Source organism: Sebastes fasciatus, chromosome 7 (assembly GCF_043250625.1).
Source record: "Sebastes fasciatus isolate fSebFas1 chromosome 7, fSebFas1.pri, whole genome shotgun sequence".
Taxonomy (NCBI): Eukaryota; Metazoa; Chordata; class Actinopteri; order Perciformes; family Sebastidae; genus Sebastes; species Sebastes fasciatus.
This window is the reverse complement of record NC_133801.1, coordinates 973,016-998,482: the sequence shown is the minus strand read 5'-3', so window position 1 is coordinate 998,482 and position 25,467 is coordinate 973,016. Positions and strand designations below refer to the sequence as shown.

At 46.9% G+C, this 25,467-nt stretch overlaps 1 protein-coding gene across 1 annotated transcript in view; it reads left to right on the top strand.

Moving 5' to 3' along the window:
- Nucleotides 1–361: 361 nt before the first annotated feature.
- wdr62 (WD repeat domain 62) overlaps nucleotides 362–25,467 on the top strand; it is a 50,489-nt gene continuing 25,383 nt past the window's right edge. The window contains exons 1-15 of the mRNA XM_074640890.1: nucleotides 362–490; nucleotides 1,986–2,077; nucleotides 2,256–2,318; nucleotides 2,596–2,653; nucleotides 2,753–2,920; nucleotides 3,262–3,399; nucleotides 3,521–3,703; nucleotides 4,053–4,213; nucleotides 4,295–4,481; nucleotides 4,634–4,765; nucleotides 5,522–5,697; nucleotides 19,654–19,745; nucleotides 19,847–19,972; nucleotides 22,037–22,107; nucleotides 24,607–24,728. Of these exons, the coding sequence (XP_074496991.1) occupies nucleotides 386–490; nucleotides 1,986–2,077; nucleotides 2,256–2,318; nucleotides 2,596–2,653; nucleotides 2,753–2,920; nucleotides 3,262–3,399; nucleotides 3,521–3,703; nucleotides 4,053–4,213; nucleotides 4,295–4,481; nucleotides 4,634–4,765; nucleotides 5,522–5,697; nucleotides 19,654–19,745; nucleotides 19,847–19,972; nucleotides 22,037–22,107; nucleotides 24,607–24,728 (1,874 nt within the window). The 5' untranslated portion in view covers nucleotides 362–385. The remainder of the gene's footprint in view (nucleotides 491–1,985; nucleotides 2,078–2,255; nucleotides 2,319–2,595; nucleotides 2,654–2,752; nucleotides 2,921–3,261; nucleotides 3,400–3,520; nucleotides 3,704–4,052; nucleotides 4,214–4,294; nucleotides 4,482–4,633; nucleotides 4,766–5,521; nucleotides 5,698–19,653; nucleotides 19,746–19,846; nucleotides 19,973–22,036; nucleotides 22,108–24,606; nucleotides 24,729–25,467) is intronic.

Sequence of the window (25,467 nt, the reverse complement as noted above, 5' to 3'; positions counted from 1 at the left end):
TTATTTAATTTAATTTAATTTAATTTTTATTTAATTTAATTTAATTTAATTTTTATTTAATTTAATTTAATTTAATTTTATCAACAACACAGTCATACTGGGCTGTTGATATGGCTCTTGATTGGTTGGTTGGCGGAAAGTGGGCGGGGACCGTGTCTGTCCTCGGCTGTCTATTGGTTGTTTCGGGGGCAGAGGGCGGGACTTCGGCTGTACATTGGTTAGGTGATTGGGTAGTGGGCGGAGCTCCGTTTGAACCAGAGTCCCGCCGCAGAGACAAGTGTCAGGTTTCCTTTAGCAGTGAAGCTAAGCTAAGCTAACCGAGCTAACCGTTAGCATCAGCAGCTCCTGGTTCTCGCTGTGGAGGTGTTTAGAGAGAGAGGAGGAGATGATGAGGGAGGCAGCGGACAGCTCAGTCTACCCGGCCAAGAGACTCCCAGCAGCGGCAGCAGCGGGGAGGAAGAGCCGCCAGAAGAAAAGCTCCATCTGCAGGGTAATGATGCTAGCAGCTACTGGTAACACCACTCAGCTACTGGTAACACCACTCAGCTACTGGTAACACCACTCAGCTACTGGTAACACCACTCAGCTACTGGTAACACCACTCAGCTACTGGTAACACCACTCAGCTACTGGTAACACCACTCAGCTACTGGTAACACCACTCAGCTACTGGTAACACCACACAGCTACTGGTAACACCACTCAGCTACTGGTAACACCACACAGCTACTGGTAACACCACACAGCTACTGGTAACACCACACAGCTACTGGTAACACCACACAGCTACTGGTAACACCACACAGCTACTGGTAACACCACACAGCTACTGGTAACACCACTCAGCTACTGGTAACACCACACAGCTACTGGTAACACCACACAGCTACTGGTAACACCACTCAGCTACTGGTAACACCACACAGCTACTGGTAACACCACACAGCTACTGGTAACACCACTCAGCTACTGGTAACACCACACAGCTACTGGTAACACCACTCAGCTACTGGTAACACCACACAGCTACTGGTAACACCACACAGCTACTGGTAACACCACTCAGCTACTGGTAACACCACTCAGCTACTGGTAACACCACACAGCTACTGGTAACACCACACAGCTACTGGTAACACCACACAGCTACTGGTAACACCACACAGCTACTGGTAACACCACTCAGCTACTGGTAACACCACTCAGCTACTGGTAACACCACACAGCTACTGGTAACACCACACAGCTACTGGTAACACCACACAGCTACTGGTAACACCACACAGCTACTGGTAACACCACTCAGCTACTGGTAACACCACTCAGCTACTGGTAACACCACACAGCTACTGGTAACACCACTCAGCTACTGGTAACACCACACAGCTACTGGTAACACCACACAGCTACTGGTAACACCACTCAGCTACTGGTAACACCACACAACTACTGGTAACACCACACAGCTACTGGTAACACCACTCAGCTACTGGTAACACCACTCAGCTACTGGTAACACCACACAACTACTGGTAACACCACTCAGCTAGCATCACAGCTACTGCTAGCATCACAGTGTTAGCATCACAATGTTAGCATCACAATGTTAGCATCACAGTGTTAGCATCACAGCTACTGGCAACACCACAGTGGCTAACTGCTAGCTCAGCCTTTCATGAAGCATGTTAATGAGAGCGAGGTGCTACTGGAGGAACCAGTAGAGGAGCCAGTAGAGGAGCCAGTAGAGGAACCAGTAGAGGAGCCAGTAGAGGAGCCAGTAGAGAAGCCAGTAGAGGAGCCAGTAGAGGAGCCAGTAGAGGAACCAGTAGAGGAGCCAGTAGAGGAGCCAGTAGAGGAGCCAGTAGAGGAACCAGTAGAGAAGCCAGTAGAGGAACCAGTAGAGGAACCAGTAGTTCTTGTTCAGTTCTTGTTAGATTGTGGTTGCTGGTGTTTGAATGCAGTTTGGTGTGTTTGTGTTGTTTCAGGTGAGTCTGGAGAAAGTTCTGGGGATCAGCACAGTCAGCGGCAGCGGTTTGACCTCTGACCCCAAATCTGGGCTCATCGCCTACCCTGCAGGGTAAGCCCCGCCTCCCTTAGACTCACCTGTATGATAGGACGACGTCCCCCCACAAAACAGAGGGACAGTTTGGGGATATTTTTCCCAGCATGCTTTTCTGTGTCAGTCTCAGCACAAACATGACGCTGAGAAGTTTGCTGAGATTTAATTAGAATGAACCCGACTGTTCGTGTTTCAGGTGCGTCATCGTGCTGCTTCACCCGAAGAAGAACAAACAGAGTCACATCATCAACACGTCCAGGTACGTCTGTCAGCGTCTCCTCCACTCAACCACAGTAGAGGCCAGTAAAGAAAGGCAGTAGAGGCCAGTAGAGAGAGGCAGTAGAGAGAGGCAGTAGAGGCCGGTAAAGAAAGGCAGTAGAGGCCAGTAGAGAGAGGCAGTAGAGAGAGGCAGTAGAGGCCGGTAAAGAGAGGCAGTAGAGGCCAGTAGAGAGAGGCAGTAGAGGCCGGTAAAGAGAGGCAGTAGAGGCCAGTAGAGAGAGGCAGTAGAGGCCAGTAAAGACGTGTCTGTGTTTCAGGAAGCCCTTCAGTGCTGTGGCGTTCTCCCATGATGGAAAGCACCTGGTCACTGGTGAGGTAAGAGCTGAGTCTGCTGTTGTCTCTGTGGACACCCTGGAGGACAGGTGAAGGTGTGGTGAAGGAGTGTGTAGCTGACTTTGTGTGTGTGTGTTGCAGAGTGGTCACATGCCCTGTGTGCGGGTGTGGGAGGTGGACGGAGGTCAGGTGGCCGAGGTTCAGTCTCATAAATACGGCGTTTCCTGCGTGGCGTTCTCCACCAACAGCTGCTACATCGTCTCTGTGGGATACCAACACGACATGACTGTTAGTGTGTGGGACTGGAGGGTGAGGACGCACACACACACACACACACACACACACACACACACACACACACACACACACACACACACGCACACACCTATGGTGTACGTTTACTCATGCACTGTACTTTGAGGTACTTTACTCAAGTCTTTTCTTATTAATCAGTATAATAAATAATAGTCAGATGAATCCATAATGAAAATGAGCTCCAGCTCTACTACAACAGTAACATCCTGATTTACATTAATACAGAGTAATAATACTGTAATGATGGAATATCTACTAGCGGTAAAGTATCTGAACTTTACTACATTGGTACATGTCGTCCCTCCTGTCCTTCCTGTCTTTGTGCCTTTGAGCAGAAAGGTTCCATCATCGCCTCCAACAAAGTGTCCAGCAGAGTGCTCGCCGTCTCCTTCTCTCAGGACAACAGCTACTTCGTCACTGCAGGAAACCGACACGTCAAGTTCTGGTACCTGGACGCCTCCAAAGAACGACGGGTACCTTTCTGATTACTTCCAATCAGCCAATCACAGCTCATCTACACTGTCTGTCTTCTCCTCAGCCAATCACAGCTCATTTTGCAGTATTCTGAACTAACTATTTTTTCCCTGTATCCAGGTGAACAGCACTGTGCCTCTGATTGGTCGATCGGGGTTGCTAGGCGACCATAAGAACAGCGTTTTTAGCGGGGTGGCGTGTGGGCGTGGCCTCATGGCGTCCAGCACCTACTGCATCACCAGCTCCGGTCTGCTTTGTCTTTTCAACAGCAGCCGACACCTGGAGGCCTGGGTCAACCTCAAGGTCAGTGATGAGCACCGGAAAACACACCTGTACGATATGAAGCGCACCTGTACGATATGAAACGCACCTGTACGATATGAAGCGCACCTGTACGATATGAAGCGCACCTGTACGATATGAAGCGCACCTGTACGATATGAAACGCACCTGTACGATATGAAACGCACCTGTACGATATGAAGCGCACCTGTACGATATGAAGCGCACCTGTAATGATATAAAACACACCTGTACGATATGAAACACCTGTAACGATAGGAAACACAATCCAAAATAAGAGCTCATTGTTACTTCCGATAGGTCGATCTAAAACCAACAGATAAAACGTTGTTGTTGTTGACGTTGACAGACATCATCGGCGAGCTGTCTGGCGGTCAGCGAGGACTTCATCTTCTGTGGTTGTGCCGACGGCGCCGTCAGAGTGTTCAGCCCGTCCAACCTGCAGTACATCACCACGCTGCAGCGACCTCACCGCCTTGGAGTCGACCTCACGCAGAGCGTACAGCACGGGTACAAGTACTGCAAAACATACCGCTAACATACCGACAATACTCCCAGTGAGTACTAACCGTGTACCTGTTCACACAGCAGCCTGCTACCTGCCAGTCCAGGTGCTCAGTACCCAGACACCTTGGCTGTGACCTTTGACCCCGCCGCCAGACAGCTGGCCTGTGTGTACAACGACCACAGCGTGTACGTGTGGGACGTTAAAGACGTGAGGAACGCCGCCAAGCAGTACTCTGCTCTGTACCACAGCAGCTGTGTGTGGAGCGTCCAGGTAGGTACACCAATACTGCAAATACTACCGGAAGTACTTCGATACTTATAGAAATACTAATGTAGATACTGCAAGTACTACTAGCAATACTTACTGTATATTAATGTGTGTATATATATATATGTGTGTGTGTGTGTATTTGTTGTCCTCAGGTGTACCCGGAGCTGTCAGACGTGTCTCAGGCCTGTCTTCCTCCGTCCTCCTTCCTCACCTGTTCATCTGATAACACCGTCAGACTCTGGCACACCGACCCCCCCACCGGACACCGGAACCTCTACAGCAACGTAAGACCAGCGAGTACACACAGTACACCAGTACACAAAGTACACCAGTACACAAAGTACACCAGTACACAAAGTACACCAGTACACAAAGTACACCAGTACACACAGTACACCAGTACACAAAGTACACCAGTACACAAAGTACACCAGTACACAAAGTACACCAGTACACCAGTACACCAGTACACAAAGTACACAAGTACACGAGTACACCAGTACACAAAGTACACCAGTACACAAAGTACACGAGTACACAAAGTACACGAGTACACAAAGTACACCAGTACACAAAGTACACAAAGTACACAAGTACACGAGTACACCGGTACACCAGTACACAAAGTACACCAGTACACAAAGTACACCAGTACACAAAGTACACGAGTACACAAAGTACACGAGTACACAAAGTACACGAGTACACGAGTACACAAAGTACACGAGTACACACAGTACACAAAGTACACAGAGTACACAAAGTACACGAGTACACAAAGTACACAAAGTACACCAGTACACAAAGTACACAGAGTACACGAGTACACAAAGTACACGAGTACACAAAGTACACAAAGTACACGAGTACACAAAGTACACGAGTACACAAAGTACACCAGTACACAAAGTACACGAGTACACAAAGTACACCAGTACACAAAGTACACCAGTACACAAAGTACACCAGTACACAAAGTACACCAGTATATACACATAGTAGCGGTCTACTAGTACTGAGCTTCCTGTGCTGTCCTGCAGGACCTGCTGAGGATCGTGTACGTGGGGGACGACATGCAGCACCTGCAGGCCGAGGGGGACAGGGGGGAGAGGGGGGGGGAGGCAGCAGGGGCTGATGGGAAAGCTGGCATCAGAGTGCTGGGGATCAGTCCTGATGGACAACACCTGGCAGCCGGAGACCGCTGTGGAAACCTGCGGTAAGAGACGCTAGAGACACTAGAGACACTCTGAGAAGCTAGAGACACTCAGAGAAGCTAGAGACACTCGGAGACACTCAGAGACGCTAGAGACACTCAGAGACGCTAGAGACACTCAGAGACGCTAGAGACACTCGAGACACTCAGAGAAGCTAGAGACACTCAGAGACGCTAGAGACACTCAGAGACGCTAGAGACACTCGAGACACTCAGAGAAGCTAGAGACACTCAGAGAAGCTAGAGACACTCAGAGACACTCAGAGACGCTAGAGACACTCGAGACACTCAGAGACGCTAGAGACACTCAGAGAAGCTAGAGACACTCAGAGACACTCAGAGACACTCAGAGACGCTAGAGACACTAGAGACACTCTGAGAAGCTAGAGACACTCAGAGACACTCAGAGAAGCTAGAGACACTCAGAGACGCTAGAGACACTCAGAGAAGCTAGAGACACTCAGAGACACTCAGAGAAGCTAGAGACACTCAGAGAAGCTAGAGACACCAGAGACACTCAGAGACGCTAGAGACACCAGAGACACTCAGAGACGCTAGAGACACTAGAGACACTCAGACACTAGAGACACTCAGAGACACTCAGAGAAGCTAGAGACACTCAGAGACACTCAGAGAAGCTAGAGACACTCAGAGACACTCAGAGACACTCAGAGACACTAGAGACACTCAGAGAAGCTAGAGACACTCAGAGACACTCAGAGACACTCAGAGACACTCAGAGACACTCAGAGACACTCAGAGAAGCTAGAGACACTCAGAGAAGCTAGAGACACTAGAGACACTCAGAGAAGCTAGAGACACTAGAGACACTCAGAGACGCTAGAGACACTAGAGACACTCAGAGATGCTAGAGACACTAGAGACACTCAGAGACACTAGAGACACTCAGAGAAGCTAGAGACACTCAGAGACGCTAGAGACACTCAGAGACACTAGAGACACTCAGAGAAGCTAGAGACACTCAGAGACACTCAGAGATGCTAGAGACACTAGAGACACTCAGAGACACTAGAGACACTCAGAGACGCCAGAGACGCTAGAGACACTCAGAGACACTCAGAGACGCTAGAGACACTCAGAGAAGCTAGAGACACTCAGAGACACCAGAGACACTCAGAGACACTAGAGACACTCAGAGAAGCTAGAGACACTCAGAGACACCAGAGACACCAGAGACACTAGAGACACTCAGAGAAGCTAGAGACACTCAGAGACACTCAGAGAAGCTAGAGACACTCAGAGAAGCTAGAGACACTCAGACGCTAGAGACACTCAGAGACACTAGAGACACTCAGAGACGCTAGAGACACTCAGAGACGCTAGAGACACTAGAGACACTCAGAGACACTCAGAGACGCTAGAGACACTCAGAGACACTCAGAGAAGCTAGAGACACTCAGAGACACTCAGAGAAGCTAGAGACACTCAGAGACGCTAGAGACACTCAGAGACGCTAGAGACACTCAGAGACACTCAGAGACACTCAGAGAAGCTAGAGACACTCAGAGACACTCAGAGACACTCAGAGAAGCTAGAGACACTCAGAGACGCTAGAGACACTCAGAGACACTAGAGACACTCAGAGAAGCTAGAGACACTCAGAGACACTCAGAGACACTTAGAGAAGCTAGAGACACTCAGAGACACTCAGAGACACTAGAGACACTCAGAGACACTCAGAGACACTAGAGACACTCAGAGACACTCAGAGAAGCTAGAGACACTCAGAGACACTTAGAGAAGCTAGAGACACTCAGAGACACTCAGAGACACTCAGAGAAGCTAGAGACACTCAGAGACACTCAGAGAAGCTAGAGACACTCAGAGACACTAGAGACACTAGAGACACTCAGAGACGCTAGAGACACTCAGAGAAGCTAGAGACACTCAGAGACACTAGAGACACTCAGAGACACTCAGAGACACTAGAGACACTCAGAGACACTAGAGACGCTCAGAGACGCTAGAGACACTAGAGACACTCAGAGACACTAGAGACACTCAGAGACGCTAGAGACACTAGAGACACTCAGAGATGCTAGAGACACTCAGAGACACTCAGAGACACTCAGAGACACTCAGAGACACTAGAGACGCTCAGAGACGCTAGAGACACTCAGAGACGCTAGAGACGCTAGAGACACTCAGAGATGCTAGAGACACTCAGAGACACTCAGAGACACTCAGAGACACTAGAGACGCTCAGAGACGCTAGAGACACTAGAGACACTCAGAGACACTAGAGACACTCAGAGACGCTAGAGACACTAGAGACACTCAGAGATGCTAGAGACGCTAGAGACACTCAGAGACACTCAGAGAAGCTAGAGACGCTAGAGACACTCAGAGACACTCAGAGACACTAGAGACACTCAGAGAAGCTAGAGACACTCAGAGACACTAGAGACACTTAGAGAAGCTAGAGACACTCAGAGACACTCAGAGACACTCAGAGACGCTAGAGACACTCAGAGACACTCAGAGACACTAGAGACACTCAGAGACACTAGAGACACTAGAGACACTCAGAGACACTAGAGACACTAGAGACACTCAGAGACACTAGAGACACTCAGAGACACTCAGAGACACTAGAGACGCTAGAGACACTCAGAGACACTCAGAGACACTAGAGACACTAGAGACACTCAGAGACGCTAGAGACACTCAGAGACACTCAGAGACACTAGAGACACTCAGAGACGCTAGAGACACTCAGAGACGCTAGAGACACTAGAGACACTCAGAGACACTCAGAGACACTTAGAGACGCTAGAGACACTCAGAGAAGCTAGAGACACTCAGAGACACTCAGAGAAGCTAGAGACACTCAGAGAAGCTAGAGACACTAGAGATGCTAGAGACGCTAGAGACACTCAGAGACACTCAGAGACACTAGAGACACTCAGAGAAGCTAGAGACACTCAGAGACACTCAGAGACACTTAGAGAAGCTAGAGACACTCAGAGACACTCAGAGACACTAGAGACACTCAGAGACACTCAGAGACACTTAGAGAAGCTAGAGACACTCAGAGACACTCAGAGACACTAGAGACACTAGAGACACTCAGAGACACTCAGAGACACTTAGAGAAGCTAGAGACACTCAGAGACACTTAGAGAAGCTAGAGACACTCAGAGAAGCTAGAGACACTCAGAGACACTCAGAGAAGCCAGAGACACTTAGAGAAGCTAGAGACACTCAGAGAAGCTAGAGACACTCAGAGACACTCAGAGAAGCTAGAGACACTCAGAGACACTCAGAGACACTCAGAGACACTCAGAGAAGCTAGAGACACTCAGAGACACTCAGAGACACTCAGAGAAGCTAGAGACACTCAGAGACACTCAGAGAAGCTAGAGACACTCAGAGACACTAGAGACACTAGAGACACTCAGAGACGCTAGAGACACTCAGAGAAGCTAGAGACACTCAGAGACGCTAGAGACACTCAGAGAAGCTAGAGACACTCAGAGACACTCAGAGACACTTAGAGAAGCTAGAGACACTCAGAGACACTAGAGACACTCAGAGACACTCAGAGAAGCTAGAGACACTCAGAGACACTTAGAGAAGCTAGAGACACTCAGAGACACTCAGAGACACTCAGAGAAGCTAGAGACACTCAGAGACACTCAGAGAAGCTAGAGACACTCAGAGACACTCAGAGAAGCTAGAGACACTCAGAGACACTCAGAGATGCTAGAGACACTCAGAGACACTCAGAGACACTCAGAGATGCTAGAGACACTCAGAGACACTAGAGACGCTCAGAGACGCTAGAGACACTAGAGACACTCAGAGACACTAGAGACACTCAGAGAAGCTAGAGACACTCAGAGACACTAGAGACACTCAGAGACGCTAGAGACACTCAGAGAAGCTAGAGACACTCAGAGACACTAGAGACACTCAGAGACACTAGAGACGCTCAGAGACGCTAGAGACACTAGAGACACTCAGAGACACTAGAGACACTCAGAGACGCTAGAGACACTCAGAGACACTCAGAGACACTTAGAGACGCTAGAGACACTCAGAGAAGCTAGAGACACTCGAGACACTCAGAGACACTCAGAGAAGCTAGAGACACTCAGAGACACTCAGAGAAGCTAGAGACACTCAGAGAAGCTAGAGACACTAGAGACACTAGAGACACTCAGAGACGCTAGAGACACTCAGAGACACTCAGAGATGCTAGAGACACTCAGAGACGCTAGAGACACTCAGAGACACTCAGAGACACTCAGAGACGCTAGAGACACTCAGAGACACTCAGAGATGCTAGAGACACTCAGAGACACTCAGAGACACTCAGAGACGCTAGAGACACTCAGAGACACTTAGAGAAGCTAGAGACACTCAGAGACACTTAGAGACACTCAGAGACGCTAGAGACACTCAGAGACACTCAGAGAAGCTAGAGACACTCAGAGAAGCTAGAGACACTCAGAGAAGCTAGAGACACTCAGAGACACTCAGAGAAGCTAGAGACACTCAGAGACACTTAGAGAAGCTAGAGACACTCAGAGACACTTAGAGAAGCTAGAGACACTCAGAGACACTTAGAGAAGCTAGAGACACTCAGAGACACTCAGAGAAGCTAGAGACACTCAGAGATGCTAGAGACACTCAGAGAAGCTAGAGACACTCAGAGACACTCAGAGAAGCTAGAGACACTCAGAGACACTAGAGACACTTAGAGACACTTAGAGACACTCAGAGACACTTAGAGACGCTAGAGACACTCAGAGACACTTAGAGACGCTAGAGACACTCAGAGACACTCAGAGACACTCAGAGACACTCAGAGAAGCTAGAGACACTGGAGACACTCAGAGATGCTAGAGACACTCAGAGAAGCTAGAGACACTCAGAGACACTCAGAGACACTCAGAGATGCTAGAGACACTCAGAGACACTCAGAGACACTCAGAGATGCTAGAGACACTCAGAGACACTTAGAGACGCTAGAGACACTCAGAGACACTTAGAGACGCTAGAGACACTCAGAGACACTCAGAGACACTCAGAGACGCTAGAGACACTCAGAGAAGCTAGAGACACTCAGAGACACTCAGAGACACTCAGAGATGCTAGAGACACTCAGAGACACTTAGAGACGCTAGAGACACTCAGAGACACTTAGAGACGCTAGAGACACTCAGAGACACTCAGAGACACTCAGAGAAGCTAGAGACACTCAGAGACACTCAGAGAAGCTAGAGACACTCAGAGACACTCAGAGAAGCTAGAGACACTCAGAGACACTCAGAGACACTCAGAGAAGCTAGAGACACTCAGAGACGCTAGAGACACTCAGAGACACTCAGAGACACTAGAGACACTCAGAGAAGCTAGAGACACTCAGAGACACTCAGAGACACTAGAGACACTCAGAGAAGCTAGAGACACTCAGAGACACTCAGAGACACTTAGAGAAGCTAGAGACACTCAGAGACACTCAGAGACACTAGAGACACTAGAGACACTCAGAGAAGCTAGAGACACTCAGAGACACTCAGAGACACTTAGAGAAGCTAGAGACACTCAGAGACACTCAGAGACACTCAGAGAAGCTAGAGACACTCAGAGACACTCAGAGAAGCTAGAGACACTCAGAGACACTCAGAGACACTCAGAGAAGCTAGAGACACTCAGAGACACTCAGAGACACTAGAGACACTCAGAGACACTCAGAGACACTCAGAGAAGCTAGAGACACTCAGAGACACTCAGAGACACTTAGAGAAGCTAGAGACACTCAGAGACACTCAGAGAAGCTAGAGACACTCAGAGACACTCAGAGAAGCTAGAGACACTCAGAGACACTCAGAGACACTCAGAGAAGCTAGAGACACTCAGAGACACTCAGAGACACTAGAGACACTCAGAGACACTCAGAGAAGCTAGAGACACTCAGAGACACTAGAGACACTAGAGACACTCAGAGACGCTAGAGACACTCAGAGAAGCTAGAGACACTCAGAGACGCTAGAGACACTCAGAGACACTAGAGACACTCAGAGAAGCTAGAGACACTCAGAGACACTCAGAGACACTTAGAGAAGCTAGAGACACTCAGAGACACTCAGAGACACTAGAGACACTCAGAGACACTCAGAGAAGCTAGAGACACTCAGAGACACTTAGAGAAGCTAGAGACACTCAGAGACACTCAGAGACACTCAGAGAAGCTAGAGACACTCAGAGACACTCAGAGAAGCTAGAGACACTCAGAGACACTAGAGACACTCAGAGACACTCAGAGATGCTAGAGACACTCAGAGACACTCAGAGACACTCAGAGACACTCAGAGACACTAGAGACGCTCAGAGACGCTAGAGACACTAGAGACACTCAGAGACACTAGAGACACTCAGAGACGCTAGAGACACTAGAGACACTCAGAGACACTCAGAGACACTTAGAGACGCTAGAGACACTCAGAGAAGCTAGAGACACTCGAGACACTCAGAGACACTCAGAGAAGCTAGAGACACTCAGAGACACTCAGAGAAGCTAGAGACACTCAGAGAAGCTAGAGACACTCAGAGAAGCTAGAGACACTCAGAGAAGCTAGAGACACTCAGAGAAGCTAGAGACACTCAGAGACACTCAGAGACACTAGAGACACTCAGAGAAGCTAGAGACACTCAGAGACACTCAGAGACACTAGAGACACTCAGAGAAGCTAGAGACACTCAGAGACACTCAGAGACACTTAGAGAAGCTAGAGACACTCAGAGACACTCAGAGACACTAGAGACACTAGAGACACTCAGAGAAGCTAGAGACACTCAGAGACACTCAGAGACACTTAGAGAAGCTAGAGACACTCAGAGACACTCAGAGACACTCAGAGAAGCTAGAGACACTCAGAGACACTCAGAGAAGCTAGAGACACTCAGAGACACTCAGAGACACTCAGAGAAGCTAGAGACACTCAGAGACACTCAGAGACACTAGAGACACTCAGAGACACTCAGAGACACTCAGAGAAGCTAGAGACACTCAGAGACACTCAGAGACACTTAGAGAAGCTAGAGACACTCAGAGACACTCAGAGAAGCTAGAGACACTCAGAGACACTCAGAGAAGCTAGAGACACTCAGAGACACTCAGAGACACTCAGAGAAGCTAGAGACACTCAGAGACACTCAGAGACACTCAGAGAAGCTAGAGACACTCAGAGACACTCAGAGACACTCAGAGAAGCTAGAGACACTCAGAGACACTCAGAGAAGCTAGAGACACTCAGAGACACTAGAGACACTAGAGACACTCAGAGACGCTAGAGACACTCAGAGAAGCTAGAGACACTCAGAGACGCTAGAGACACTCAGAGACACTAGAGACACTCAGAGAAGCTAGAGACACTCAGAGACACTCAGAGACACTTAGAGAAGCTAGAGACACTCAGAGACACTCAGAGACACTAGAGACACTCAGAGACACTCAGAGAAGCTAGAGACACTCAGAGACACTTAGAGAAGCTAGAGACACTCAGAGACACTCAGAGACACTCAGAGAAGCTAGAGACACTCAGAGACACTCAGAGAAGCTAGAGACACTCAGAGACACTAGAGACACTCAGAGACACTCAGAGATGCTAGAGACACTCAGAGACACTCAGAGACACTCAGAGACACTCAGAGACACTAGAGACGCTCAGAGACGCTAGAGACACTAGAGACACTCAGAGACACTAGAGACACTCAGAGACGCTAGAGACACTCAGAGACACTAGAGACACTCAGAGACACTCAGAGACACTTAGAGACGCTAGAGACACTCAGAGAAGCTAGAGACACTCGAGACACTCAGAGACACTCAGAGAAGCTAGAGACACTCAGAGACACTCAGAGAAGCTAGAGACACTCAGAGAAGCTAGAGACACTCGAGACACTCAGAGACACTCAGAGAAGCTAGAGACACTCAGAGACACTCAGAGAAGCTAGAGACACTCAGAGAAGCTAGAGACACTCAGAGAAGCTAGAGACACTCAGAGAAGCTAGAGACACTCAGAGACACTCAGAGATGCTAGAGACGCTAGAGACACTCAGAGACACTCAGAGACGCTAGAGACACTCAGAGAAGCTAGAGACACTCAGAGACACTCAGAGATGCTAGAGACACTCAGAGAAGCTAGAGACACTCAGAGACACTCAGAGACACTAGAGACACTCAGAGAAGCTAGAGACACTCAGAGACACTCAGAGACACTAGAGACACTCAGAGAAGCTAGAGACACTCAGAGACACTCAGAGACACTTAGAGAAGCTAGAGACACTCAGAGACACTCAGAGACACTAGAGACACTAGAGACACTCAGAGAAGCTAGAGACACTCAGAGACACTCAGAGACACTTAGAGAAGCTAGAGACACTCAGAGACACTCAGAGACACTCAGAGAAGCTAGAGACACTCAGAGACACTCAGAGAAGCTAGAGACACTCAGAGACACTCAGAGACACTCAGAGAAGCTAGAGACACTCAGAGACACTCAGAGACACTAGAGACACTCAGAGACACTCAGAGACACTCAGAGAAGCTAGAGACACTCAGAGACACTCAGAGACACTTAGAGAAGCTAGAGACACTCAGAGACACTCAGAGAAGCTAGAGACACTCAGAGACACTCAGAGACACTTAGAGAAGCTAGAGACACTCAGAGACACTCAGAGACACTAGAGACACTCAGAGACACTCAGAGAAGCTAGAGACACTCAGAGACACTTAGAGAAGCTAGAGACACTCAGAGACACTCAGAGACACTCAGAGAAGCTAGAGACACTCAGAGACACTCAGAGAAGCTAGAGACACTCAGAGACACTAGAGACACTCAGAGACACTCAGAGATGCTAGAGACACTCAGAGACACTCAGAGACACTCAGAGACACTCAGAGACACTAGAGACGCTCAGAGACGCTAGAGACACTAGAGACACTCAGAGACACTAGAGACACTCAGAGACGCTAGAGACACTAGAGACACTCAGAGACACTCAGAGACACTTAGAGACGCTAGAGACACTCAGAGAAGCTAGAGACACTCGAGACACTCAGAGACACTCAGAGAAGCTAGAGACACTCAGAGAAGCTAGAGACACTCAGAGAAGCTAGAGACACTCAGAGAAGCTAGAGACACTCAGAGAAGCTAGAGACACTCAGAGAAGCTAGAGACACTCAGAGACACTCAGAGATGCTAGAGACGCTAGAGACACTCAGAGACACTCAGAGACGCTAGAGACACTCAGAGAAGCTAGAGACACTCAGAGACACTCAGAGAAGCTAGAGACACTCAGAGACACTAGAGACACTAGAGACACTCAGAGACGCTAGAGACACTCAGAGAAGCTAGAGACACTCAGAGACGCTAGAGACACTCAGAGACACTAGAGACACTCAGAGAAGCTAGAGACACTCAGAGACACTCAGAGACACTTAGAGAAGCTAGAGACACTCAGAGACACTCAGAGACACTAGAGACACTCAGAGACACTCAGAGAAGCTAGAGACACTCAGAGACACTTAGAGAAGCTAGAGACACTCAGAGACACTCAGAGACACTCAGAGAAGCTAGAGACACTCAGAGACACTCAGAGAAGCTAGAGACACTCAGAGACACTAGAGACACTCAGAGACACTCAGAGATGCTAGAGACACTCAGAGACACTCAGAGACACTCAGAGACACTCAGAGACACTAGAGACGCTCAGAGACGCTAGAGACACTAGAGACACTCAGAGACACTAGAGACACTCAGAGACGCTAGAGACACTAGAGACACTCAGAGACACTCAGAGACACTTAGAGACGCTAGAGACACTCAGAGAAGCTAGAGACACTCGAGACACTCAGAGACACTCAGAGAAGCTAGAGACACTCAGAGAAGCTAGAGACACTCAGAGAAGCTAGAGACACTCAGAGAAGCTAGAGACACTCAGAGAAGCTAGAGACACTCAGAGAAGCTAGAGACACTCAGAGACACTCAGAGATGCTAGAGACGCTAGAGACACTCAGAGACACTCAGAGACGCTAGAGACACTCAGAGAAGCTAGAGACACTCAGAGACACTCAGAGAAGCTAGAGACACTCAGAGACACTAGAGACACTAGAGACACTCAGAGACGCTAGAGACACTCAGAGAAGCTAGAGACACTCAGAGACGCTAGAGACACTCAGAGACACTAGAGACACTCAGAGAAGCTAGAGACACTCAGAGACACTCAGAGACACTTAGAGAAGCTAGAGACACTCAGAGACACTCAGAGACACTAGAGACACTCAGAGACACTCAGAGAAGCTAGAGACACTCAGAGACACTTAGAGAAGCTAGAGACACTCAGAGACACTCAGAGACACTCAGAGAAGCTAGAGACACTCAGAGACACTCAGAGAAGCTAGAGACACTCAGAGACACTAGAGACACTCAGAGACACTCAGAGATGCTAGAGACACTCAGAGACACTCAGAGACACTCAGAGACACTCAGAGACACTAGAGACGCTCAGAGACGCTAGAGACACTAGAGACACTCAGAGACACTAGAGACACTCAGAGACGCTAGAGACACTCAGAGACGCTAGAGACACTAGAGACACTCAGAGACACTAGAGACACTCAGAGACACTCAGAGACACTTAGAGACGCTAGAGACACTCAGAGAAGCTAGAGACGCTCAGAGACGCTAGAGACACTAGAGACACTCAGAGACACTAGAGACACTCAGAGACACTAGAGACACTCAGAGACACTAGAGACACTCAGAGACACTCAGAGACACTTAGAGACGCTAGAGACACTCAGAGACACTCAGAGACACTCAGAGAAGCTAGAGACACTCAGAGACACTCAGAGAAGCTAGAGACACTCAGAGAAGCTAGAGACACTCGAGACACTCAGAGACACTCAGAGAAGCTAGAGACACTCAGAGACACTCAGAGAAGCTAGAGACACTCAGAGAAGCTAGAGACACTCAGAGAAGCTAGAGACACTCAGAGAAGCTAGAGACACTCAGAGAAGCTAGAGACACTCAGAGAAGCTAGAGACACTCAGAGAAGCTAGAGACACTCAGAGACACTCAGAGATGCTAGAGACGCTAGAGACACTCAGAGACACTCAGAGACGCTAGAGACACTCAGAGAAGCTAGAGACACTCAGAGACACTCAGAGATGCTAGAGACACTCAGAGAAGCTAGAGACACTCAGAGACACTCAGAGACACTAGAGACACTCAGAGAAGCTAGAGACACTCAGAGACACTCAGAGACACTAGAGACACTCAGAGAAGCTAGAGACACTCAGAGACACTCAGAGACACTTAGAGAAGCTAGAGACACTCAGAGACACTCAGAGACACTAGAGACACTAGAGACACTCAGAGAAGCTAGAGACACTCAGAGACACTCAGAGACACTAGAGACGCTCAGAGACGCTAGAGACACTAGAGACACTCAGAGACACTAGAGACACTCAGAGACGCTAGAGACACTCAGAGACGCTAGAGACACTAGAGACACTCAGAGACACTAGAGACACTCAGAGACACTCAGAGACACTTAGAGACGCTAGAGACACTCAGAGAAGCTAGAGACGCTCAGAGACGCTAGAGACACTAGAGACACTCAGAGACACTAGAGACACTCAGAGACACTAGAGACACTCAGAGACACTAGAGACACTCAGAGACACTCAGAGACACTTAGAGACACTAGAGACACTCAGAGACACTAGAGACACTCAGAGACACTAGAGACACTAGAGACACTCAGAGACACTAGAGACACTCAGAGACGCTAGAGACACTCAGAGACACTAGAGACACTCAGAGACACTCAGAGACACTTAGAGACGCTAGAGACACTCAGAGACACTAGAGACACTCAGAGACACTCAGAGATGCTAGAGACACTCAGAGACACTCAGAGACACTCAGAGACACTCAGAGACACTCAGAGACACTAGAGACGCTCAGAGACGCTAGAGACACTAGAGACACTCAGAGACACTAGAGACACTCAGAGACGCTAGAGACACTCAGAGACACTAGAGACACTCAGAGACACTCAGAGACACTTAGAGACGCTAGAGACACTCAGAGACACTAGAGACACTCAGAGACACTCAGAGACACTCGAGACACTCAGAGACACTCAGAGAAGCTAGAGACACTCAGAGACACTCAGAGAAGCTAGAGACACTCAGAGACACTCAGAGAAGCTAGAGACACTCAGAGAAGCTAGAGACACTCAGAGAAGCTAGAGACACTCAGAGAAGCTAGAGACACTCAGAGAAGCTAGAGACACTCAGAGAAGCTAGAGACACTCAGAGACACTCAGAGATGCTAGAGACGCTAGAGACACTCAGAGACACTCAGAGACGCTAGAGACACTCAGAGAAGCTAGAGACACTCAGAGACACTCAGAGATGCTAGAGACACTCAGAGAAGCTAGAGACACTCAGAGACACTCAGAGACACTAGAGACACTCAGAGAAGCTAGAGACACTCAGAGACACTCAGAGACACTAGAGACACTCAGAGAAGCTAGAGACACTCAGAGACACTCAGAGACACTTAGAGAAGCTAGAGACACTCAGAGACACTCAGAGACACTAGAGACACTAGAGACACTCAGAGAAGCTAGAGACACTCAGAGACACTCAGAGACACTAGAGACACTCAGAGAAGCTAGAGACACTCAGAGACACTCAGAGACACTTAGAGAAGCTAGAGACACTCAGAGACACTCAGAGACACTCAGAGAAGCTAGAGACACTCAGAGACACTCAGAGAAGCTAGAGACACTCAGAGACACTCAGAGACACTCAGAGAAGCTAGAGACACTCAGAGACACTAGAGACACTCAGAGACACTCAGAGACACTCAGAGAAGCTAGAGACACTCAGAGACACTCAGAGACACTTAGAGAAGCTAGAGACACTCAGAGACACTCAGAGAAGCTAGAGACACTCAGAGACACTCAGAGACACTTAGAGAAGCTAGAGACACTCAGAGACACTCAGAGACACTAGAGACACTCAGAGACACTCAGAGAAGCTAGAGACACTCAGAGACACTTAGAGAAGCTAGAGACACTCAGAGACACTCAGAGACACTCAGAGAAGCTAGAGACACTCAGAGACACTCAGAGAAGCTAGAGACACTCAGAGACACTAGAGACACTCAGAGACACTCAGAGATGCTAGAGACACTCAGAGACACTCAGAGACACTCAGAGACACTCAGAGACACTAGAGACGCTCAGAGACGCTAGAGACACTAGAGACACTCAGAGACACTAGAGACACTCAGAGACGCTAGAGACACTAGAGACACTCAGAGACACTCAGAGACACTTAGAGACGCTAGAGACACTCAGAGAAGCTAGAGACACTCGAGACACTCAGAGACACTCAGAGAAGCTAGAGACACTCAGAGACACTCAGAGAAGCTAGAGACACTCAGAGAAGCTAGAGACACTCAGAGAAGCTAGAGACACTCAGAGAAGCTAGAGACACTCAGAGAAGCTAGAGACACTCAGAGACGCTAGAGACACTCAGAGACACTCAGAGAAGCTAGAGACACTCAGAGACACTAGAGACACTCAGAGACGCTAGAGACACTCAGAGACACTCAGAGACACTCAGAGACACTCAGAGACACTAGAGACACTAGAGACACTAGAGACACTCAGAGACACTCAGAGAAGCTAGAGACACTCAGAGACGCTAGAGACACTCAGTCTCTGCTGCCCTCTGCTGGACGACTGGAAACACTACTAAACTACTGTATATTCTACATGTGACTGAGTACTGTCTGCTGATCCTGATCCTGACCTGGTGGTCTCAGAGATCAGATGACGTGTTTCTGCTGATCCTGATCCTGACCTGGTGGTCTCAGAGATCAGCTGACGTGTCTCTGTGTTCAGGATCTTTGGTCTGGAGTTTCTGGACGAGCTGGTGAAGATTGAGGCTCACGACTCGGAGGTGTTGTGTCTGGAGTTCTCCCCAACGTCCACAGGTGAGACCTCAGGTCAAGAGACGCCACAGAGCTACAGAGGTTATTTCCTCCACGGTTGATGGAGGTGTGACACCTGAGTGACGACTCTGCCGCTGTTTCAGGTGTGAAGCTGTTGGCGACGGCCAGTAGAGATCGACTGATCCACATCTTCAACCTGGAGAAGAACTACAGTCTGGAGCAGACTCTGAATGACCACTCGGCCTCCATCACCGCCGTCAAGTTCACCGGTAACGGCCCGTTCACACCACACAAGTCCATGTATAGCTCAGAGTCATGACGTCATCAGATGATGTCGTGCTGTAGTCATTCTCCACAGTGACTCTGTTATACAGAGCGTATCTCACATCTTTAACGTCAGTAGAAGTACCAATAACACAGTGTAGTAATACTCTGTTACAAGTGAAAGTACTGCATTCAAACTATACTTAAAGTAAAAGTACTCATTATGTAGAATAATCTATATTTAGGGCCCGAGCACCGACAACGTCGGGCCAGCGAAGGCCCTATTGAAACTGTAGTTAGGACCCGAGCACCGACAACGTCGGGCCAGCGAAGGCCCTATTGAAACTGTAGTTAGGACCCGAGCACCGACAACGTCGGGCCAGCGAAGGCCCTATTGAAACTGTAGTTAGGACCCGAGCACCGACAACGTCGGGCCAGCGAAGGCCCTATTGAAACTGTAGTTAGGACCCGAGCACCGACAACGTCGGGCCAGCGAAGGCCCTATTGAAACTGTAGTTAGGGCCCGAGCACCGACAGCGTCGGGCCAGCGAAGGCCCTATTGAAACTGTAGTTAGGGCCCGAGCACAGACAACGTCGGGCCAGCGAAGGCCCTATTGAAACTGTAGTTAGGACCCGAGCACCGACAACGTCGGGCCAGCGAAGGCCCTATTGAAACTGTAGTTAGGGCCCGAGCACAGACAACGTCGGGCCAGCGAAGGCCCTATTGAAACTGTAGTTAGGACCCGAGCACCGACAACGTCGGGCCAGCGAAGGCCCTATTGAAACTGTAGTTAGGACCCGAGCACCGACAACGTCGGGCCAGCGAAGGCCCTATTGAAACTGTAGTTAGGGCCCGAGCACCGACAGCGTCGGGCCAGCGAAGGCCCTATTGAAACTGTAGTTAGGGCCCGAGCACAGACAACGTCGGGCCAGCGAAGGCCCTATTGAAACTGTAGTTAGGACCCGAGCACCGACAACGTCGGGCCAGCGAAGGCCCTATTGAAACTGTAGTTAGGGCCCGAGCACAGACAACGTCGGGCCAGCGAAGGCCCTATTGAAACTGTAGTTAGGACCCGAGCACCGACAACGTCGGGCCAGCGAAGGCCCTATTGAAACTGTAGTTAGGACCCGAGCACCGACAACGTCGGGCCAGCGAAGGCCCTATTGAAACTGTAGTTAGGACCCGAGCACCGACAACGTCGGGCCAGCGAAGGCCCTATTGAAACTGTAGTTAGGACCCGAGCACCGACAGCGTCGGGCCAGCGAAGGCCCTATTGAAACTGTAGTGTTTCTTCTTATTATTCATCAAATGAATCGCCCTTAACTTGCTCTAAAAGTTGTTAAACTTGGCAGACTTGTCAGACGCGGTTAAAGATTTTATATTTTAAGGGTCTCGGGCTCGGCTGTTGCAAAATGACTCGCTAGCGCCCCCTAGGAAGTTGGAAAAATTGAGCCCCTCGCTCCGGTTTCACCTACATGTATGAAATTTGGCAGACAGATGCAACATGTGAAGACGAACAAAAACGCCTCTGGGAGGTATAACCAAAACTCAACAGGAAGTCAGACATTTTTAATTTGATGTGCGATTTTCACCCGTTTTTGGCGTTTTATAAGCCGTGTACTTTGACAAACTCCTCCTACAGATTTCATCAGATCAACTTGAAATTTGATCAGGTCCATCTTAAGACCTTGAGGATGAAAAGTTATTCAAATGGTGAGTTTTCACTGAACGACATGACCGTGGCGTGGCGGCCATTTTGAACCATTCGCCATGAAACAGGAAGTTGCTGATAATGTGTGTCAGCTGGTTTATAAAGGTGGAGCTACTTTTAATGACTTTATATACTGCTGGGTAGTTTATTCAATAATTATAGAAATACTTCCAATACTACCAAGGGATACTTTCACTACTATCCAAAAATACTTCCCGTGTACTTCCTGTGTACTTCCCGTGTACTTCCCGTGTACTTCCTGTGTACTTCCTGTGTACTTCCCGTGTACTTCCCGTGTACTTCCCGTGTACTTCCCGTGTACTTCCCCAGTGTTGTTATCAGTCTCCTGTGTTCCAGGTGAGAGTCCAGAGGTTCGGATGGTGAGCTGTGGAGCCGACAAGAGCATCTACTTCCAGACAGCTGAGCAGGTCTGAACACACTGACTGATGAAGAACTATCTAGTATCTATATATAAATACTCCTGATAATACTACTTCAGTAATTATAGAAATACTCCTGATAATACTGCTTCAATAGTTATAGAAATACTCCCGATCCATCAGAAATACTTCAGTAATTAAAGAAATACTCCTGATAGTCCCAGAAATACTTTAACCATTATAGAAATACGTCCAACTCTACCAGGGATACTTCCAATACCATCACAAATACTTCAGAAATAGTTCTAATACTGCCAGAAATACTTAAATAATTGCAGAAGTACTTCCAATACTGCCAGTGATACTTCATTAATTTTATAAATACTTCCTATACTACCAGATATATTTATACTACCATCAAAAATACATCAGTACTGCCAGAAATACTTCCAATACTATCAGAAATACTTCCAGTTACAGAAATACTTCAATAATTCCAGGAATACTTCCAGTACTGCCAGAAGTGCTTCAATAATGATATAAATACCTCTAATACTACCAAATATACTTCTGCTGCCATTAAAAATACATCAGTACTGTCAGAAATACCTTCAACACTACCAGAGGGGCTTAGGTTGTTGTTTTATTAAATTACGTCTATTCAGGTACAAACTGCTGTTATTAAAATACTCTAATATAATACTTATAATATTTATGAATGTCCCAAAAAAAAGACTGGAAATATGTCGGACAAAAAAAGATCTAAAAAATGTCGGACAAAACAAGTCCGAACAAAAAGACCTGAAAAAAGTCTTAAAACAAAGTCTGAAAAAAATGTATGAAGAAAAAGATCTGAAAAATGTCTGAAAAAATGTCAGGGAAAAAAATGTCCGAGAAAAAATATCTGAAAAACATCTGAAAAAAAGTCTGGAAAAAAAAATCTGAAAAAAAAGATTTGAAAAATGTCTGAAAAAAAAGTCTGAAGAAAAAGATCTGAAAAATTTGTCCGAAAAAGAAAATCTAAAGAAATGTCCGAACAAAAAGATCTGAAAAAAAAGTCTAAAAACAAAGTCTGAAAAAATGTCTGAAAAAAGATCTGGAAAAAAAAATCTGAAAAAATTCTGGAAAAAAAGTCTGAAAAAAATGTCTGAAAAAAAATAACTAAAAAAAGTCTGGAAAAATGTCCCAAAAAAAAGGACTGGAAAAAAATGTCTGAAAAATGTCCGGAAAAAATGTCCGAGAAAAAATATCTGAAAAACATCTGAAAAAATGTCTGGAAAAAAAGTCTGAAGAAAAAGATCTGAAAAATTTGTCCGAAGAAGAAAATCTAAAGAAATGTCCGAACAAAAAGATCTGAAAAAAAAGTCTAAAAACAAAGTCTGAAAAAATGTCTGAAAAAAGTCTGAAAAAAAAGATCTGAAAAAAAAATCTGAAAAACAATATCTGAAAAAATTCTGGAAAAAAAGTCTGAAAAAAATGGCTGAAAAAAAATAACTGAAAAAAGTCTGAAAAAATGTCCCAAAAAAAAGACTGGAAAAAAATGTCTGAAAAATGTCCGGAAAAAAAGTCTGAAAAAAAATAACTGAAAAATGTCTGAAAAAAAATGTCCGAAAAAATATCTGAAATAAAAGATCTGAAAAAAAGTCTGAAAAAAAAGTCTGAAGGAAAATCTCCGAAAAAAAAGATCTAAAAAAAGTCTGAAAAAAAAGATCTGAAAAAAATATCTGAAAAACATCTGAAAAAAAGTCTGAAAAAAAAGATTTGAAAAAAGTCTGAAGAAAAAGATCTGAAAAATTTGTCCGAAAAAGAAAATCTAAAGAAATGTCCGAACAAAAAGATCTGAAAAAAAAGTATAAAAACAAAGTCTGAAAAAATGTCTGAAAAAAGTCTGAAAAAAAAGATCTGAAAAAAAAATCTGAAAAACAATATCTGAAAAAATTCTGGAAAAAAAGTCTGAAAAAAATGTCTGAAAAAAAATAACTGAAAAAAGTCTGAAAAAAAAGTCTGAAAAAATGTCCCAAAAAAAAGACTGGAAAAAAATGTCTGAAAAATGTCGGGAAAAAAAGTCTGAAAAAAAATAACTGAAAAATGTCTGAAAAAAAATGTCCGAAAAAAGATCTGAAAAAAAAGATCTGAAAAAAAGATCTGAAAAATTTTCTGAAATAGTGTCCGAAAAAAATGTATTTTCTAGATAAGTCTGAAAAAAAATGTCTGAAAAAAAATAACTGGAAAAAAATATCTGAAAAAGATTGAAAAAAATGCGCAAAAAGCCTGAAAAAATGAAAATGTCAGAAAAAAAATATCTGAAGAATGTCTGGAAAAAAATATCTGAAAAAATGTCAGAAAAAAAAGCCTGAAAAAAATGTCCGAAGAAAAATGTCTGAAAAAAAGTCTGAAAAAAAATATCTGAAAGAAAATGTCCGAAAAAAATATCTAAAAAAATGTCCGAAAAAAAAGATCTGAAAAATGTCCAAAAAAAAGATCTAAAAAAAGTCTGAAAAAAATGTGTCTGATGTCGTCGTGTGTGATGTGTGTGTTGCGGTCCAGACGGCAGAGGGTCCATCGTTCTCCAGGAGTCACCACGTGGTTGAGAAGACGACGCTGTACGACATGGACCTGGACTCATCAAGGACCCACGTCGCCATCGCCTGTCAGGACCGAAACGTCAGGTTAGCAGCTGATGGGAGTGTGTTTTTAGGGTGTACGACGTGGAGCTGATGGGAGTGTGTTTTTAGGGTGTACGATGTGGAGCTGATGGGAGTGTGTTTTTAGGGTGTACGACGTGGAGCTGATGGGAGTGTGTTTTTAGGGTGTACGACGTGAAGCTGATGGGAGTGTGTTTTTAGGGTGTACGATGTGGAGCTGATGGGAGTGTGTTTTTAGGGTGTACGACGTGGAGCTGATGGGAGTGTGTTTTTAGGGTGTACGACGTGGAGCTGATGGGAGTGTGTTTTTAGGGTGTACGACGTGAAGCTGATGGGAGTGTGTTTTTAGGGTGTACGACGTGGAGCTGATGGGAGTGTGTTTTTAGGGTGTATGATGTAGAGCTGATGGGAGTGTGTTTTTAGGGTGTACGACGTGGAGCTGATGGGAGTGTGTTTTTAGGGTGTACGACGTGGAGCTGATGGGAGTGTGTTTTTAGGGTGTATGATGTAGAGCTGATGGGAGTGTGTTTTTAGGGTGTACGATGTGGAGCTGATGGGAGTGTGTTTTTAGGGTGTACGACGTGGAGCTGATGGGAGTGTGTTTTTAGGGTGTACGACGTGGAGCTGATGGGAGTGTGTTTTTAGGGTGTACGACGTGAAGCTGATGGGAGGGTGTTTTTAGGGTGTACGACGTGGAGCTGATGGGAGTGTGTTTTTAGGGTGTACGACGTGGAGCTGATGGGAGTGTGTTTTTAGGGTGTAC